The sequence below is a fragment of the Mandrillus leucophaeus genome, unplaced genomic scaffold (genome assembly GCF_000951045.1).
Source record: "Mandrillus leucophaeus isolate KB7577 unplaced genomic scaffold, Mleu.le_1.0 Scaffold658, whole genome shotgun sequence".
Classification (NCBI taxonomy): Eukaryota; Metazoa; Chordata; class Mammalia; order Primates; family Cercopithecidae; genus Mandrillus; species Mandrillus leucophaeus.
In genome coordinates, this window is record NW_012107119.1 from 1,064,110 (window position 1) to 1,082,244 (window position 18,135).

General features: G+C 37.8%; 1 protein-coding gene across 1 annotated transcript in view; it reads left to right on the plus strand.

Moving 5' to 3' along the window:
- The window catches only part of LOC105554740 (rho GTPase-activating protein 24), a 320,127-nt gene that overhangs the window by 217,951 nt on the left and 84,041 nt on the right, over positions 1–18,135 (plus strand). Inside the window, exon 2 of the mRNA XM_012001310.1 lies at positions 17,789–17,911. Coding sequence (XP_011856700.1) covers positions 17,806–17,911 — 106 coding nt within the window. The 5' untranslated portion in view covers positions 17,789–17,805. The remainder of the gene's footprint in view (positions 1–17,788; positions 17,912–18,135) is intronic.

The window sequence follows — 18,135 nt, forward strand, 5'->3', positions numbered from 1 at the left end:
AGAAAGAAAGAAAGACAGCCTTAATGGAAACAAATTAGTTTTAATGCTCAGGATGTTGTAAACCATCAAGGGTCATCCCTACCTGAGTTTCAATATGCTTTAGGTCTAGCTTGTGGACATATTAAAGAACAATAAGTAATGAATGGAGCCAAATAATTCCAATTCACTAATCATTTAGCCAAGAAATATCTTGGGTTTTACTTAATTCAGCTTAACTGACTATACTTCCAGGTCTGATTTTGAAGTTAAAGGTTTAAGTCTTGCTTCCTTGAGGTATTCTGAGTGGGCTTAGGGTTTTTCATTATCTAAAATACTGAACCTGCTAACTTTGAGGTGTTTGCAGAGTGTACCATAGAGAAACACAGTGACCTTGATTTAAACTTGCTTTCAACTACAAACTTCAGTAAATAACTGGATTTATATGGGTTTTCTTTTTTTTTTTTAATTTGTGGTGTGTGTATGTATGTGTGTAAACACGTTCCTCCCCATCAGATAAGATTAAGAAAGATTGCACATATCTATTCCCTCTTTGGTGGCTTTTCTTACATTATATTTAACCAAATATTTTATCACATCTTGCTGAGTAATGAGAATCTTATCCAAGGAATGTTGCCTTTCGTTTAGCAATATGCCTATCGAACTGTCAATCCGTATTCGGAGTTTAGCCAAATTTAGGTTGGTAATTACGTATGAATCAAAGAAGATGCCTCCAAACAGCGACTGGTTTACCGACTTCTAATACTGCTACATAAATCCATGGGTGTTCATTAAGTGTTAATTAATGATTGAATGCTAGGTTGAATTGACTTGTGGATTCTGACTGATTACTCTTTAATTTAAAATTATGAAATGCACAGCATCAATCTATCAGCAGGAAAGATCAAATTTTAATTTAGTGAGGGTGTCTAGAAAATTGTAGAGCTATAAGAATTCAAATAATTAGTTATTTGTACTAGATATGAAAGATCACGTTACAGGATCCTTGAGGTGTCGCTTTTCTGGCCTGAAACCTCTGGCTGGTGGCACCTTTGCCTGAGTTGCTCAGGCCCGCTGGGCTTTTTCCTCCTACTTGTCCTGGCAGGCTGCACTCGGCTGACACTACTGGCCTGGATCCCACGCCTGCCAAGGGAGAGTCAGACATGGAGTGTGTGAGTGAGCGTGGGGTCCGGCCACTGCATGGTCAGACACACTGGCTGCTGCAGCGGGACCAGCAGCTCCAGCTGCCGGCACAGGTACTGGCTCTCAGCGAGGCTGCAGCTGGACCAGGTGCACTGCAAGCAACTTCTCTGGCTGGCACCGGCGAACACAGTGGTGCCCAGGAGCTTGAAAACACCAGGCACCACAGGACCCCAAAAAGGCAGTCACAGCAGTGGCCTGGGGAGCTCCCAAGTCTGAGCTCCCCGAGGGACCACAGTTCTTTTCTCCTCTTTGCCTGCAACGTGGAAAGCTAAGGGGTATGTTTCAGCCCTGTGTTGTAGCTCTTTTAGCTCTGCCATTCAGCAGGTTCCAAGTTCTTGTCCTGCGACCAAGAACTCAGACAAGTGGAGGGCGAGCAAAATGAAGAGGAGCTTTGTTGAGCAACAGAACAGCTCACAATAGACCCACAGCAGGTAGCTCCTTTCCACAGTCAGGGTGTCCCAACGAGTGTTCAGCTCCTAGCAGAGAGGAGAACCTGGAGTGGGAAGCTCCTCTCTGCAGACAGGTCGTCCCGTCATGTCGGCAGTTCTCAGAAGAGAGGAGTCCCTGGAGTGTGTTGCTCCTCTCTGCAGCTGTTCGCACTACAACTCCTGCTATCAGCAGAGAGAGGAGCTCCTCTCTGCAGGCAGGTCATCCCATCATCTGCTCAGCTCTGACTGAGCCCAGGGGTTTCATGGGCCTCAGAGGGTTGGAAGTGTACGCAACTGGTCCATGAGCTGCCATGGGCAGCCCAGAAAAGGCTTCACAAGTTCCCACTCCTGTCCCTCGGTGAGACTGGCAACCTGGCCCCCAGTCTTCCGGTCATCCCTGGCTTGAAGCTGGGGCCTCACCCAGGCCCCGCGCCCTTCGGTCCAGGAATCTGTCTGCCTCCCGCTGCCTTTCATGGTACCCTGCTCCACCCTGACTTTGCTCTGAGATCGGAGCGGACACAGGCAGCAGGGAGAAGCCAGGCAGCGGGGGCAGACATTTCCGAGCCTGTGAGGGCAGGAGGGCCTTCCCGGGTCCTCAAGAGTGCAGCAGTGCCTGTGTCTGCAGCTGCAGTTTGGATGGCTGCAGCTGCACCCAGGAGAGCGGGGCTCCTGCCTGCCCCACGGAGCAAGAGGCCTGGGTCTGCAGCCTGGTTTGGGCGGCTGCGGTGAAACCTGGGGAGCTCCCGCCCTAACTCGAATGGGGTGGGGCTTCCACTTGTCCCAGGCTTCACTTGTCCCTGGCTCCTGCCGGCTTGTGCAGCTCTGGCAGCGCCTCCCTGCTACAACACACATGATGGCTGTGGCAGGCTGTCTGGAGCGGCCACTGCCATCAATAATACATAACCAAAAAAAACAAACAAAAAAATTTAAAACAATGAAAAAGTCCTGGCAATATTTTCTAGACGCTTCAGCTTGCCTTTCTCTTTAATTTTAAAGAGTTTTCATTTCTAATCAGTTTTCTCAATTTTATGTAAAAAATGGGCGACTTTTAAAAGTTTTACCGTATTTCTTGATAAGTGGATATTTATGAGAACATTGAAGACCTAGTGCCTTATTTTGCTAAGGACAGTCACCATTTTTTAAGGTTTGGGAACTCATTGCCGACTATTTTGAGAGGTGGAAATGAGTTGCTGAAATGGTTTAAGATTTTTCAGCTTCGTGATGATTCTCTAAATTATTCTCATTTGTTGTCATTTTTAAACATAAGACTACAACAGTACGGTTTTAGCCACCTGCAAATGATTATTGGGAGTCACAGTTTTAAGGAGGAAATTCAGATTTTTATCCACTTAATATTACCTAAAATTAGTATACAAGCATTTGTATTAAGAAGCAGATACAGGTTAACATTCTTTATAGGAACTTCTGTGTCTACAGTCAGTTTGGAAATAACCTGTGGCCTTCTGGCCTCCACTCCTTTTGTAGGGTCTTAAAATACTTGTAATTGGAATGGGTGAGACCCATCAGAATTAAGTGAGACCCCCCAATTCTAGACATAGATTTAAGAATTAACAGGGTGAACATTATTTTCAACATATGTTAAAGGAAGAGTTCACTTGATGAAATCAGTTGATTTGAAATGTGTTTATATCAAATGAGTTAAGAAAATATCCCCAAGTATTCTTAGGTGTGGAAGTGATCATGGTCCTGAAATACTAATATTTTTCTCCATACTAGGTATTTGAAACATTATACAAATGTTGTGCGTTCTATGAAGCAGCGTGCCTTTATCTGAATGGCGGAGTTTGAATTCCAGTCCCATAAGACAAATTTCACATCCTGCTCTCCCACATGTATACACTGGAACTCACAAAATCCAGAAAATTCAGACATAAACTGTGGGAAACAAAGCACAATGGACAGTTAAGCTGTTTTGATTACAAGCCAATTGTAATTGCTTAAGATAAAATAATTTAAACCCAAATCAGAGTTTTTCTTATTTTTACACTACTGCAATAATCACTAGTTGTCATTCATTGGGTGGAATAATTTAGTTTTGTGCTATCTGTCATAGTTTTTTATTTGAAAATATCAGTTCTTTTGTGTATACCCAAACGCATTCTCTAAAATTGCTGCTATGTAAAATTGGGTAATTAGCATCCATAGCAATTAACAGTAAGAGACACTGTATGAAGAAAGTTGTTCCAGATAAATAAAATTGCCAATGATCTCTTATTCAGTAAATATTGAAACTTGTTTAAAAATAAAAATAGTAAAATTTAACTTTGAAAATGATTTGAGTTTAACCACCTTCCTTCCTTATTTTGCCCCCAGGTAGAGTTGTAAAGAAAACTGCTCAATGCTATTTTACTTTCTTTCAATGATTCTTTTCTAGATGTTTTCTGTGTTTTTAAAGTAACATACTTTGGGGTGAAATCAATTATATGGATTGTTAAACCTTATTAAAGATCCTGAGAAGAGTGAGAATTTTTTTGCATAGCTTTAAAAAAACTATGGATGAATCTTTAAACATCATCTCTCCTAAATTATCAGTTTTTCCCTCTCCAATGAGTAATTCCCATGAACATATAAACATTCTTTAATATTTCTCATTTTAAACCTCCTTGTACCACAACTCACCCATCCAGCCCTTGCTGCCCCTATTTCTCTACTCCTTAATACATTAAAATGCCTGAAAGATTTGTTTGGACTGGCCCTTTCTGTTTGTTTCCCTCCATAATCTGATGAACACATTCCAGGCAGAATTTCATTTGTGCTGATCTGGTAGATTGAAACAGCTCTTGCAAGGTTGTTCAAAAAACTTCCTCATTCCCTAATCCAGTTATCTACATGTTGCCTAATCTAATGACCTCCATTTTCCCTGATCTAGTAGTCTATATTCACACACTTTTCATCTTATTTACTTCTCAATAGCATTTGACTTGTTGATTGTCATTTTCATTCAGCCTCTCTTGTTTCCTTTTTTAGCTTACTAAATTTTCTTCAACATAGCTACAGTATTATCTGGGGACCTCATTAGGTCCCTGTCTTTAAATATCATCTCATTGGTGACTTCCAAATGTATGCCTTTGGTCTAGACCTCTCCCCTAAACTCCCGCCTTTGTTTTATTCACTGCTGTATCCTCAGAACTAGAATAGTGACTGGCATAACAACAGGTGTTCAATAAATGTATTGAATAAATGAATGAATGCTCTGCTTTACCTCCTAGGTTTCTTGTAAAAACTAAATGAATCAAAGGATATAAAAGTAATTTGTAAACTGTAGATCACCCAGCAACTGTCATCTGATATTATGAGTCTTGCAGATTTGTAATATTAATAAACAATAAAATGAGTAAGATCTGAGGGAATTTTAAAAATGGATTTAAACATTTTAATCCAGATTTCAAAAGTGGCATGTCTCTCTGAATTCAATGTCCTATTTAACTCATCAAACTCTGGGCATCAGGGAAAGAGGTATAATGAATCTGTATTCCAATGCAAAGAGAAATACCTTAATGTTTGCTTTGATATAAGTATGGTATCTTTAATGCATGAGGCTCAGAAATTTGCCAGACTCAGTTATCTCAACTTGAATGACATGTCCTTGCAGAACTAGTTGCAGGGTTAATCATTTACAATGCAAATAGGCAATTAGATAAGTTATATGATCCATAGCTTTAAAGCTTAGTACTTTCTGGCTGAGTGGCTGTCACTGAAAGAATAAGACATGAATACAAGCTAATAAGATGAGTGTGGCTGAAATACATGAATTCAAAAATTTATAGCCTCTACCTGCTATAGCGAATTATCTTACAAGAGTAGTGGTTCTTAATCTTTCTGATGCATCAGAATCACCCAGCAGGCATCTTAAAAGCACAGATTGCAGGAGCCCATTGACAGTTTTGTTCAATTAGTGTGGAATGAGGTCCAAGAATTCCCATTTCTAACAAGTTTCCAAGTACTGCCGAGGTTATTTGCTGTCATCTTAGACATACGGACTGAAGTTTTCATCACAGTTTGAGTAACCCTGCAATAGAGGGTTTATCACCATGTTTACAGGGAGTATAAAGTTCAATATAATTTCACATTTATTCCTCTATATGAAGAATCTTTGTCCCTTTATCAACATAATTGAGACCTTCTTGTTTTTAACTTTCATGACCATTAGGAATTCCTATACTTCTCACCAATTTTCCTCAGTATTCAAGTCAACCATACTGTTAGGGGACATCCGGACAGAATATGCCTTTAGTTTTAGGTTCATTTGTAAGTCAACAAACTCCCTGTCTTGCTCCTAAAGAAGTGGTATTCCATTTGCTACATGTTGTGGATTATTGCATCAGGATTTGCTTTCTCTTGTAATTCTAGTCTGTATCAGCATTGGTGGAGTAACACTGATCTGAATATAAATACCATCTCTCATAGCAGCCTTCCTCCTATGTCAATCAGATACTTTGAATTCACGCATCTCCCAACCTATACTACACTAAATTAGAAGAGGACATAAATTCTAGATACTTTGACTCTGCCAAGAAAATATTCTACCTTTATTTCTTGGAAGATTCTATCAGAAGAATGTAATTACATGCTGTGAAGGAAGTAACTAGATTCTGAACCTCTGACAAAAGTGAAAGTCAGAATATACTGTTGGACTTAAATTGAGATCCTGTTAACTTCCCAGTGCAATCTGGGAAACAAGTATTCAAAGCATAATAAATTATATCATTCTTATCTTTGACATGCTCAGCACAAATAGCGCACTTTCGAAGGAGTAAGTCCAAGAAATGTGAAAGATAGTGAAATATAAACTTAGCCTATTTGAGATTTTAAGTTTCATGAATCACTGAAAAATAAATGTACCACAATTATACTTTTTTAAAAACATGACCAAAATAAAAGTCAGTATTTACTTGAAAGAGAAATCAGTCATCACTTTCTTATTTATTTAGTTATTTACACTTTAAGTTCTGGGATACATGTGCGGAACGTGCAGGTTTGTTACATAGGTAAACATGTGCCATGGTGGTGTGCTGCACCCATTAACCTGTCATCTACATTAGGTATTTCTCCTAATGCTATCCCTCCTCTAACCCCTCATGCCCCAACAGTCCCCAGTGTGTGATGGTCCCCTCCCTGTATTCATGTTCTCATTGTTCAACTTCCACTTATGAGTGAGAACATGTGGTGTTTGATTTTCTGTTCCTCTGTTAGTTTGCTGAGAATGATGTTCCAGCTTCATCTAGGTCCCTGCAAAGCACATGAACTCATCCTTTTTATGGGTGCATAGTATTCCATGGTGTATATGTGCCACATTTTCTTAATCTAGTCTATCATTGATGGGCATTTGGGTTGGTTCCAAGTCTTTCCTATTGTGAATAGTGCTGCAATAAACATACGTGTGCATGTGTCTTTATAGTAAAATGATTTATAATCCTTTGGGTATATACCCAGTAATGGGGTTGCTGGGTCAAATGGCATTTCTGGTTCTAGATCCTGAAGGAATTGCCACACTGTCTTCCACAATGGTTGAACTAATTTACACTCCCACCAACAGTGTAAAATTATTCCTATTTCTCTACATCCTCTCCAGCATCTGTTGTTTCCTGACTTTTAATGATCGCCATTCTAACTGGTGTGAGATGATATCTCATTGCGGTTTTGATTTGCATTTCTCTAATGACCAGTGATGATGAGCGTTTTTCATATGTTTGTTGGCTGCATAAATGTCTTCTTTTGAGCAGTGTCTGTTCATGTCCTTTGCTCACTTTTCGATAGTTTTTTTTTTCTTGTAAGTTTATTTACGTTCCTTGTAGTTTCTAGATATTAGCCCTTCATCAGATGGATAGATTGCAAAAATTGTCTCCCATTCTGTAGGCTGCCTGTTCACTCTGATGATAGGTTCTTCTGCTGTGCAGAAACTCTAGTTTAACTAGATCCCATTTGTCAATTTTTGCATTTGTTGCCATTGCTTTTGTTGTTTTATTCAGGAAGCCTACCTATGTACTGAATAATATTGCCTAGGTTTTCTTCCAGGGTTTTTATGGCTTTAGGTCTTATGTTTAAGTCTTTAATCCATCTTGAGTTAATTTTTGTATAAGGTGTAAGAAAGGGGTCTGGTTTCAGTTTTCTGCATATGGCTAACCAGTTTTACCAACACAATTTATTAAATAGGGAATCCTTTGCCCATTGCTTGTTTTTGTCAGGTTTGTCAAAGATCAGATGGTTGTAGATGTGAGGCATTATTTCTGAGGCCTCTGTTCTGTTCCATTGGTCTATACATCTGTTTGGTACCAAAAACATGCGGTTTTGATTACTGTAGCCTTGTAGTATAGTTTGAAGTCAGGTAGTGTGATGTTTCCAGCTTTGTTCTTTTTTCTTAGGATTGTCTTGGCTATATGAGCTCTTTTTTGGCTCCATATGAAATTTAAAGTAGTTTTTTTCTAATTCTGTGCAAAAAGACAATAGTAGCTTAATGGGGATAGCATTGAGTCTGTAAATTACTTTGGAAAGTGTGGCCATTTTCACAATACCGATGCTTCCTATCCATGAGCATGGAATGTTTTTCCATTTGTTGTGTCCTCTCTTAATTCCTTGAGCAGTGGTTTGTAGTTCTCCTTGAAGAGGTCCTTCACATCCCTTGTAAGTTGGATTCTTAGGTATTTTATTCCCTTCGTAGAAATTGTGAATGGACCGCATGTTCTCACTCATAGGTGGGAACTGAACAATGAGATCACTTGGACTCGGGAAGGGGAACATCACACACCCGGGCCTATCATGGGGAGCGGGGAGCGGGGAGGGATTGCATTGGGAGTTATACCTGATGTAAATGACGAGTTGATGGGTGCTGATGAGTTGATGGGTGCAGCACAGCAACATGGCACAAGTATACATATGTAACAAACCTGCACATTATGCACATGTACCCTAGAACTTAAAGTATAATAATAATAAAAAATAAATAAATAAATAAATAAAAAGAAATTGTGAATGGGAGTTCACCCATGATTTGGCTCTTTGTTTGTTTATTATTGATGTATAGGAATGCTTGTGATTTTTTTTACATTGGTTTTGCATCCTGAGACTTTGCTGAAGTTGCTTATCAGCTTAAAGAGATTTTGGGCTGAGGCAATCAGGTTTTCTAAATATACAATCATGTCATCTGCAAACAGAGGTAATTTGACTTCCTCTTTTCCTATTTGAATGCCATTTATTTCTTTCTCTGCCTTTTGCCTGATTACCCTAGCCAGAACTTCCAATACTATGTTGAATAGAAGTGGTGAGAGAGGGCATCCTTGTCTTGTGCTGGTTTTTGAAGGGAATGCTTCCAGCTTTTTCCCATTCAGTATGATATTGGCTGTGGGTTTGTCATAAATAGCTCTTATTATTTTGAGATATGTTCCATCAATACCTAGTGTATTGAGAGTTTTTAGCATGAAGGGGTAATGAATTTTATTGAAGGCCTTTTCTGCATCCATTGAGATAATCATGTGGTTTTTGTCATTGATTCTGTTTATGTGATGGGTTATGTTTATTGATTTGCATATGTTGAACCAGCCTTGCATCCCAGGGATGAAGCCAACTTGATTGTGGTGGATAAGCTTTTTGATGTGCTACTGGATTCAGTTTGCCAGTATTTTGTTGAGGATTTTCGCATCAATGTTCATCAGGGATATTGGCCTGAAATTTTGTGTATGTGGGTGTGTGTGTCTCTGCCCGGTTTTGGTAACAAGATGATGCTTGCCTCATAAAAAGTTAGGGAGGAGTCCCTCTTTTTCTGTTGTTTGGAATAGTTGCAGAAGGAAGGGTACCAGCTCCTCTTTGTACCTGTGGTATAATTTGACTGTGAGTGTGTCTGGTCCTGGGCTTTTTTTGGTTGGTAGGCTATTAATTACTACCTCAATTTCAAAACTTGTTATTGATCTATTCAGGGATTTGACTTCTTTCTGGCTTAGTCTTGGGAGGGTGTATATGTCCATACAAATGAATGTTTTTTCATTTCTTCCAGATTTTCTAGTTTATTGCATAAAGGTGTTTATAGTATTCTCTGATGGTAGTTTGTATTTCTATGGGGTCAGTGGTGATATCCCCTTTATCATTTTTTATTGCGTCTATTTGATTCTTCTTTCTTTTCTTCTTTGTTAGTCTGGGAGCAGTCTATCTATTTTGTTGATCTTTTCAAAGAAACAACTCCTGTATTCATTGATTTTTTGAAGGATTTTTCATGTTTCTATCTTGTTCAGTTCTGCTCTGATCTTAGTTATCTCCTGTCTTTTGCTAGCTTTTGAATTTGTTTGCCCTTTCTTCTCTCGTTCTTTTCATTGTGATGTTAGGATGTTGATTTTAGATGATTCCCACTTTCTCCTGTGGGCATTTGGTGCTATAAATTTCCCTCTAAACACTACTTTATCTATGTCCCAGAGATTCTGGTATATTTTGTCTTTGTTCTCATTGGTTTGAAAGAACTTATTTATTTATGCCTTAATTTTGTTATGTACTCAGTAGCCATTCAGGAGCAAGTTGTTCAGTTTCCATGTAGTTGTGTGGTTTTGAGTGAGTTTCTTAATCCCGAATTGTAATTTGATTGCACTGTGTTCTGGGAGACTGTTATGATTTATGTTCTTTTGCACTTGCTGAGGAGTGTTTGACTTCCAATTATGTGGTTGATTTTAAAATAAGTGTGATGTGGTGCTGAGAAGAATGTATATTCTGTTTATTTGGAGTGGAGAGTTCTGTAGATGTGTATTAGGTCCGCTTGGTCCAGAGCTGAGTTCAAGTCCTGAATATCCTTGTTAATTTTCTGTCTCGTTGATCTGTCTAATATTCACAGTGGGGTGTTAACGTCTCCCACTATTATTGTGTGGCAGTCTAAGTCTCTTTGTAGGTCTCTGAAAACTTGCTTTATGAATCTAGGTGCTCCTGTATTGAATGCATGTATATTTATGATAGTTAGCTCTTCTTGCTGCATTGATCCCTTTACCATTATGTAATGCCCTGCTTTGTCTTTTTTGATCTTTGTTGGTTTAAATTCTGTTTAATTTGAGACTAGGATTGCAACTACTTCCTTTTGCTTTCCACTTGCTTGTTAAATATTCCTCCATCCCTTTATTTTGAGCCTATGTGTATCTTTGCACATGAGATGGGTCTCCTGAATACAACACACCAATGGGTCTTGACTCTATCCAATTTGCCAGTCTGTGTCTTTTAATTGTGGCATTTAGCCTGTTTAGATTTAAGGTTAATATTGTTATGTGTGAATTTGATCCTGCCGTTATGATGCTAGCTGGTTATTTTGCCCATCAATTGATGCGGTTTCTTCATAGAGTCAATGGTCTTTACAATTTGGTATGCTTTTGCAGTGGCTGGTACCAGTTTTTCCTTTCCATAGTTAGTGCTTCCTTCAGAAGCTCTTGTAACGTAGGTGGTGACAAAATCTCTCAGCATTTGCTTGTCTGTAAAGGATTTTATTTCTCCTTCGCTTATGAAGCGATTCTCTTGCCTTGGCCTCCCAAAGTTCTGAAATTACAGGCATGAGCCACCATGGCTGGCTCAATACTTTTGTGTGTGTGTGTATGTGTGTGTGTGTGACTGAGTCTCACTCTGTCACCTAGGCTGGAGTGCAGTGGCATGATCTCGGCTCACTGCAACCTCCACCTTCTGGGTTCAAGTGATTCTCATGCCTCAGCCTCCTGAGTAGCTGGGATTACAGGCATGTGCCAACACATCCGGCTAATTTTTGTATTTTCAGTAGAGACAGGGTTTCACCATGTTGTTCAGGCTGGTCTCGAACTTCTAACCTCAAATGATCCACCCACCCTGGCCTCCCAAAGTGCTGGGATTACAGGCATAAACCACCATGCCCAGCCCTGAGCCACTGTGCCCAGCACTATACTTTTTATATGCATGTATTTGTGTTTTCAGTTTGAGCAAGGCAGAATTTTTACTTACTGTTCCCATTTTAGACATTTTCACAGTAAAGTTTGAGGAAAGGCAAGTCAGTAGTAATTTGTAGAATGTAGAATTTTTAAGTCAATTCTTTATATATCTATAACCAAAGAGAAAGACTCTCAACAAATCATTTCCAAATTTAATTTTTAGAAACTTATTATAATTAATAAATACCAATCAATTTATAATTGGTTAATAAGTATTCATTTATAGCTACTTTGAACTTAAACATAAACTAGCTACGTATTATAGAATAATTTCTTCTTACAAACAGATTATGACCTAGTAGGGGATATAAGAAATATGTAAAACAGTATTATAGTATGTACTGAGGAAATCAAAATGTAGAATTAATTTTATAACAATTGAAGATAACATTTAGTAATGTGTTTGTTGTGTGGTACCGACTACAAATGAAATGATAATTACTGTCACTGGGACCTTAATTAATTCTGATTTTTTGATTTACAGATTTTTAAATATTCAAATGTATTATTGTAGACAAATACATTTTGTCAACTTTTCCATTGACAAAATGCATTGAAATTTTACCATGCTGATATTTTTGAAATTACCCTTGGGGAAGAAATACGTGTAAAAAAAATCACTTAACAAATCATACCAAAACTCTTCAATTTTCAGGTAGTAAAATCTCTATATATGAAAAAGTTAAATACAATATTGAATGTGAGGACAATTTGTTCTCCAGCTTTATTTTGTGAATCGTGTGCTATTTTATGATTTTTGTTGTTATTTATTAAGAAGTGGCAGTATCCATACATGCCTGTAATTTGTTGCTTGTGCTCCACATAACTCTGCTTGTTTTTCAAGTATCGATCACCATAAAAGGGAAGAAATATTTTTTCTCTCAGTAATTTCCCACTGATATACTTCAGAATTTACTTTTATTCTTGCAATTTATCACTAGAGTTCCACTACGAATAAAGTCCCAGACTAAGTTTGGGGAAAGTAATACTTAATACTTAAAAAAAATAAATAAGATCTTATAGCTGTATGATTGAAAATTATTAACTCTATTTAGAAGATTAAAATATTTTTCTATAGTCTATAATAAAATGGATAGCACAATAGTCTAGTTTGCAACTGATTTGCAGTTGGGAATGAGGAAACAGTTCACCCTTGAAGTTATAACAGCATTTTTTTATATTGATTTCTTTACCCTACCTTTTAATTTTTAATTATGCATTTCTTAGTCTGTTAAATTCATTAAGCTTTTCGTAATCTAACTTTAATTTTTATAAAAGTTGATCATGTCAAGCATCTATTTAAGAGGATCTATTTTATTTTTAAGAAAGAAAAATTTATGTCAAATCCAAATATATAGAATATCTCAATAAAATGTACAAATACCTTCAATTAGATATAAACAAGTAAAATTGAATGATGTGGTCAACTTAGTTAACAAAATCATAAATGCTTGATGTGTTAACAGCAACACTAAAGCATTGCTACCAACAAGAGTTAACATCTAAAAGTTGTATACTACTTTCTGACATGTGTTCTTTAAAATGTGAACAAATCTAGTGTCATTTAGAGTAGTATTATTTAAAAGATTACAACTGCATACAATACTTATGTCCATGCAGAAATGAAGAAAGTAGAATGTATGCTGGTTCACATAATATGAATATAATGTGATATAATACACACACATATTACATATGGATTGAAGACTGGGAAACTCTCACCATTCCAGTGATAATTAGATCTCAACATTGCTTTTTAAAATTTCACCTCTTGAAAGAATTTTTTATTTGAAATGGTTAAATGGATCATTAAGTCCCATAAAGAGCTAAGGAAGAGAGTGAATCTTGAGCCACATGATTGAAAGTCAAAATTCCGAGTTTATTCATTTATCAAATCATATCTTTGGTAGGTTATTTTTAAGCCCCTTCACTTGCAAGGTAGTGCCAGGCTCTTAGAACCGAGGGGTTATGCATTAGAACAGATGGCACTTTCAGTTAGAAATCACCTATTTTTAGTACAGAGTATGTAGTTCATATCTATAGAAATTATATCTATATAATTGTTTAGTCACACCTTTAGTAATAAGTCTATATTTACACGAAGAATCATACAAAATGTTTTTCTAAATCATGCCCCACCCCTTGCTATTAAAATGAGGAATGAAGATCTAGATCCATAGATGAAATTCACAGATGGGATTTTGTATCTGTGATTGGCAGTCTAAATGAGATTCAGTGTCAGACGTGCAGCACCATTGGCAGAGATAAAGCATCAAATGAAAAGTCAGGGGATAATGGCCAGTTGTGCATATCATTATTTTTCTTCTGCTTTCAGGCAGATACACACTGTAGCGGCTGCCACTGCCACTCACTCTAATTACTAGGCCTGGAGTGACACAGCAGGATATTGCTCTGTGAATTGCTAAGCATCCTTCAGGCAAAGACAATAATTACAATATTCTGATTTCAAAATGATAATATTTTGGGCTCAATACTGTGATATAAGAGGATCAGAATACAAAATTAATTTTTAGAACTGCACTATGCCAAATGAAGCATCTTTTTATTGTGCCATTTAGTTACTTCTACCACTTATATGTCATACAGCCAAGTATATGCATATTAATGTACGGTATATTTACATGTGCAGTATGTAATTTTAATGTGTATTGGTGTGCATATGTGTATCAAGAAAAATAACGCTTTTAGACTATCCCCGTTACTATTGACTAATTGTTCTCACTTATTAGATGTAATATCTCTGGGATCGATTTATTTACTTTTTGCATAGGTAAGGGTGAGAGATAATTAAATGACATAAATTTAATATTTACAACGTTTCTACTTTTGCCTAACATAGTGCTAGTATTTTTATGTACTTTATTTTGTTGAATTCTCACAAAAATTGACTAAGTATGTGTAATTATTTATAAAGCATAATCAAGATGACTGAGTTTCAGACTCCTTCCTTATACCATACACAAAAATCAACTCCAGAGGGATTAAAGACTTAAATGTAAAACTCAAAACTGTGAAAACCCTCGAAGACAACCTAGGCAATACCATTCAGGACATAGGCACAGGTGAAGATTTCATGATGAAAATGCCAAAAGCAATTGCAAGGGAAGCAAATATTGACAAATGGGATCTAATTAAACCAAAGAGCTTCTGCACAGCAAAGGAAACTACCAACAGAGTGAACAGACAGCCTACAGAATGGGAAAAAATTTTTGCATGCATCTGACAAAGTTCCAATATCCAGCATCTATGAGGAAATTAAACGATTCACAAGAAAAACACAACCCCATTAAAAAGTGATCAAAGGACATGAACAGACACTTTTCAAAAGAAGACATACATGTGGCAAACAATCATATGAAAAAAAGCTCAACACCACTGATCGTTAGAGAAATGCAAATCAAAACCACAGTAAGATGCCTTCCCACACCAGTCAGAATGGCTATTATTAAAAATTCAAAAATAATAATAACAAATGCTGGCAAGGTTGTGGAGAAACAGGAACACTTATACACTGTTGGTGGGCGTATAAATTAGTTCAACCACATCAAAGACAGTGTGTTGATTCCTCAAAGACCTAAAGACAGAAATACCATCTGACTGAGCAATCCCATTACTGGGTGTATACCCAAAGGAATATAAAGCAGTCTATTATGAAGATACATGCACACATAGGTCCATTTCAACATTATTCACAATAGTGAAGACACGGAATCAACCCAAATGTCCATCAAATGACAGACTGGATAAAGAAAATGTGTTACATATACACCACGGAACACTATATAGCCATTAAAAAAGGAACAAGATCATGTTCTTTGCAGGGACATGAATGGAGCTGGAGGCTATTATCCTTAGCAAACTACCACAGGAACAGAAAACCAAACACTGTGTGATCTCACTTATAAGTGGGAGCTAAATAATGAGAACACATGGGCAAATAGAGGGGAACAACACACACTGACTGGGGCCTATCAGAGGGTGGAGGGTGGAAGGATGGAGAAAATCAGGAAAAATAATGGGTACTAGGCTTAATACCTGGATGATGAAATAATCTCTACAACAAATCCCCATGACACAAGTTTATCTGTGTAACAAACCTGAACATGTATCCCTGAACTTAAAATCAAAATGTTTTTTAAAAAAAAGATCACTGAGTTTCCAGAAGTTAAATAACTCCCTGGAAGTCCAACAGCTAATATAAGATAAAACTGTGATTCTAGGTGGGTTTTCTTTGCCTTCTAAATCTATGATTTTTCAGATACAAATTGTTTAAAGCAGGGGACCCCAACCCCTGGGCCACACAGCAGGAGGTGAGCCAAGGGCAAGTGAGCGTTACTGCCTGAGCTACCCCTCCTGTCAGATCAGTGGCAGTGTTAGATTCTCAGAGGAGCAAACCCTGTTGTGAACTGCTCCTGAGAGGGATCTAGGCTGCCCGCTCCTTATGAGAATCGAACTAACGCCTGATGATCTAAGGTGGAGCAGTTTCATTCCGAAACCATCCCCACCACCAGCCCATTTGTGGAAACAATGTCTTCCACAAAACCGGGTCCCTGGTGCCAAAAAGGTTGGGGATCGCTGATGATCGACCTAGAGTGGAACTAGACATGTAAGAGAATCACGGTTTCCCTAGTAGTGAGATGTTTGCTATAATATGAAGAGGCTAGTTTTGTTTATTCAAAAGATTTGTCAACATTAGGAAACCTATTTGATATATTTTTTGAGCCCTTCCTCTGTTCCCATTTAGTTGTATTAAAATGTAATGCACCAATACTGGCTGTTCAACTGGTTGGCTTAAAATTACCACACTTCTCTGACTTTTCACCTGTTTCAAAAATTTATATCAATGCTAGAATCATTGTCCTTCTCAACCTACAGCATTCATATATAATTTAGAGATCACAAACTCTAATGTTTGTAACTTTCAGAACTATGTGTGAACCATATTGAGTGTGAAATAACAGAGAGTGTGGTGCCTGTTGTAAACTGGAGCCTGCAAGTTCCTTGTGAAAGGATTTAGATCCAGTTACAAACAAACAACATCTTAACCAAACAAAACACTCAGATATGAATTAATTCAACCCAAGGGATCAAGTATACAACACTGCATGAAAATTAAATGTTGATAGATATTTGAGTACCTTAGAAGTTAGTATATTAACATATTATCAGGATCCCGTTAAATACTATTCTATTTCTTTAATTATTCCTTCTGTGAGCACCACTATTTTCAAAGACAGTGAAGGGATGCAGGCTCTGATACTTGTCTTCAGAAATACTCCTTTAAACATAAAAGGTATAACGAAACCATACCTCAAGACCTGTTTCAAGGTCAAATATGGTTATCCCTGTTTTGTAAGTGGGAAAATTAACTCACTGAGGAAACTTAAATGCGCTATAAAAGACTTCTAAGAAATTCAATTACATGCTTTGGAAGTCTAGCACTTCAAAGTTGATATTAGAGATTATAAAGGTTTTAAAGTTCATGAGTTGTTCTTTGGGGAAAAATACTAGAGAAACCATCAAGGTTTTGCAGAGGCACTGCCAGAGTTTCCTAAAGCTCACCCTCAGGTGCGAGAGCCATCGGGGGTGTTGATCTGGCCTTTGTGTCTGTCCAGGCATGTCTTCTTCCCTGCCTCCTCTTCGTTTGCCTTCCTGAAGTTGTGATCTCAGGGGATGAGGTTCCTCTTCCAGAACAGAGGCATAAAGAAGAACCTCTGGGTCAAAGTCGTTGCATGTGGCTCTTTACTCTTTCCTGTAACTTCCATATCCAATCACGATGTCCTGGTGGCCTCTGTGTGTGTGCACTATGCAGAGCTCAGACTGTTTCATGCTTGCTTCAAATGAAAGGCCAAGCTCTGTGGACCACTTTTCCGTCTTCTCTGTCTTTCATTTTGTTTTTGCTATTTCTCCCTGTTCAGCAGCTTCGAGTGAATAGATTGGATTACGAACTGATGCAGACCTATGGGTTGTTGCTAGGACAAAAAAACCCAGGCTTTGTTTAGAAAATGGCATTTGTTCTCCAGCTTTCTCCTGAAAACATAAGAGTCTCTCCTTTTTAAAATTTTTCTTTCCACTCAGAAACCATGGTAAATATTTCAATTCATTGGGTAGAACTTAGTACAGGCTGTCTTAGGTGCAGTCTTTGTTTCAGGGGTTCCTCTGGAAGCTGATAATGAGGAATCCCTGGATGCAACCTCAGCTGCATGTGTTACTGTGTTTTCACAGGAGGCGATCGAGATCGGATGACAGCAAATCATGAGAGCTACCTCCTCATGGCAAGCACCCAGAATGATATGGAAGACTGGGTGAAGTCCATCCGCCGAGTCATATGGGGACCTTTTGGAGGAGGTGAGTGTACTTTAAAATCATGGAAAAACAGAAAGGTAGACCAAACCTGTTCATCCCTTTCCCCCAGTAAATGCTACTATTAGCTCCTATATTCAAGGGGGTGAATGTGAAAATAAATTGTAAATTGTTCAACATTATTTTTAGACAAAAATCCTGCAGGTTTAATTTAGATCATGTATCATTAATGACGAACCTTCTTCTGTGAATATGTTGAATGATAAAAA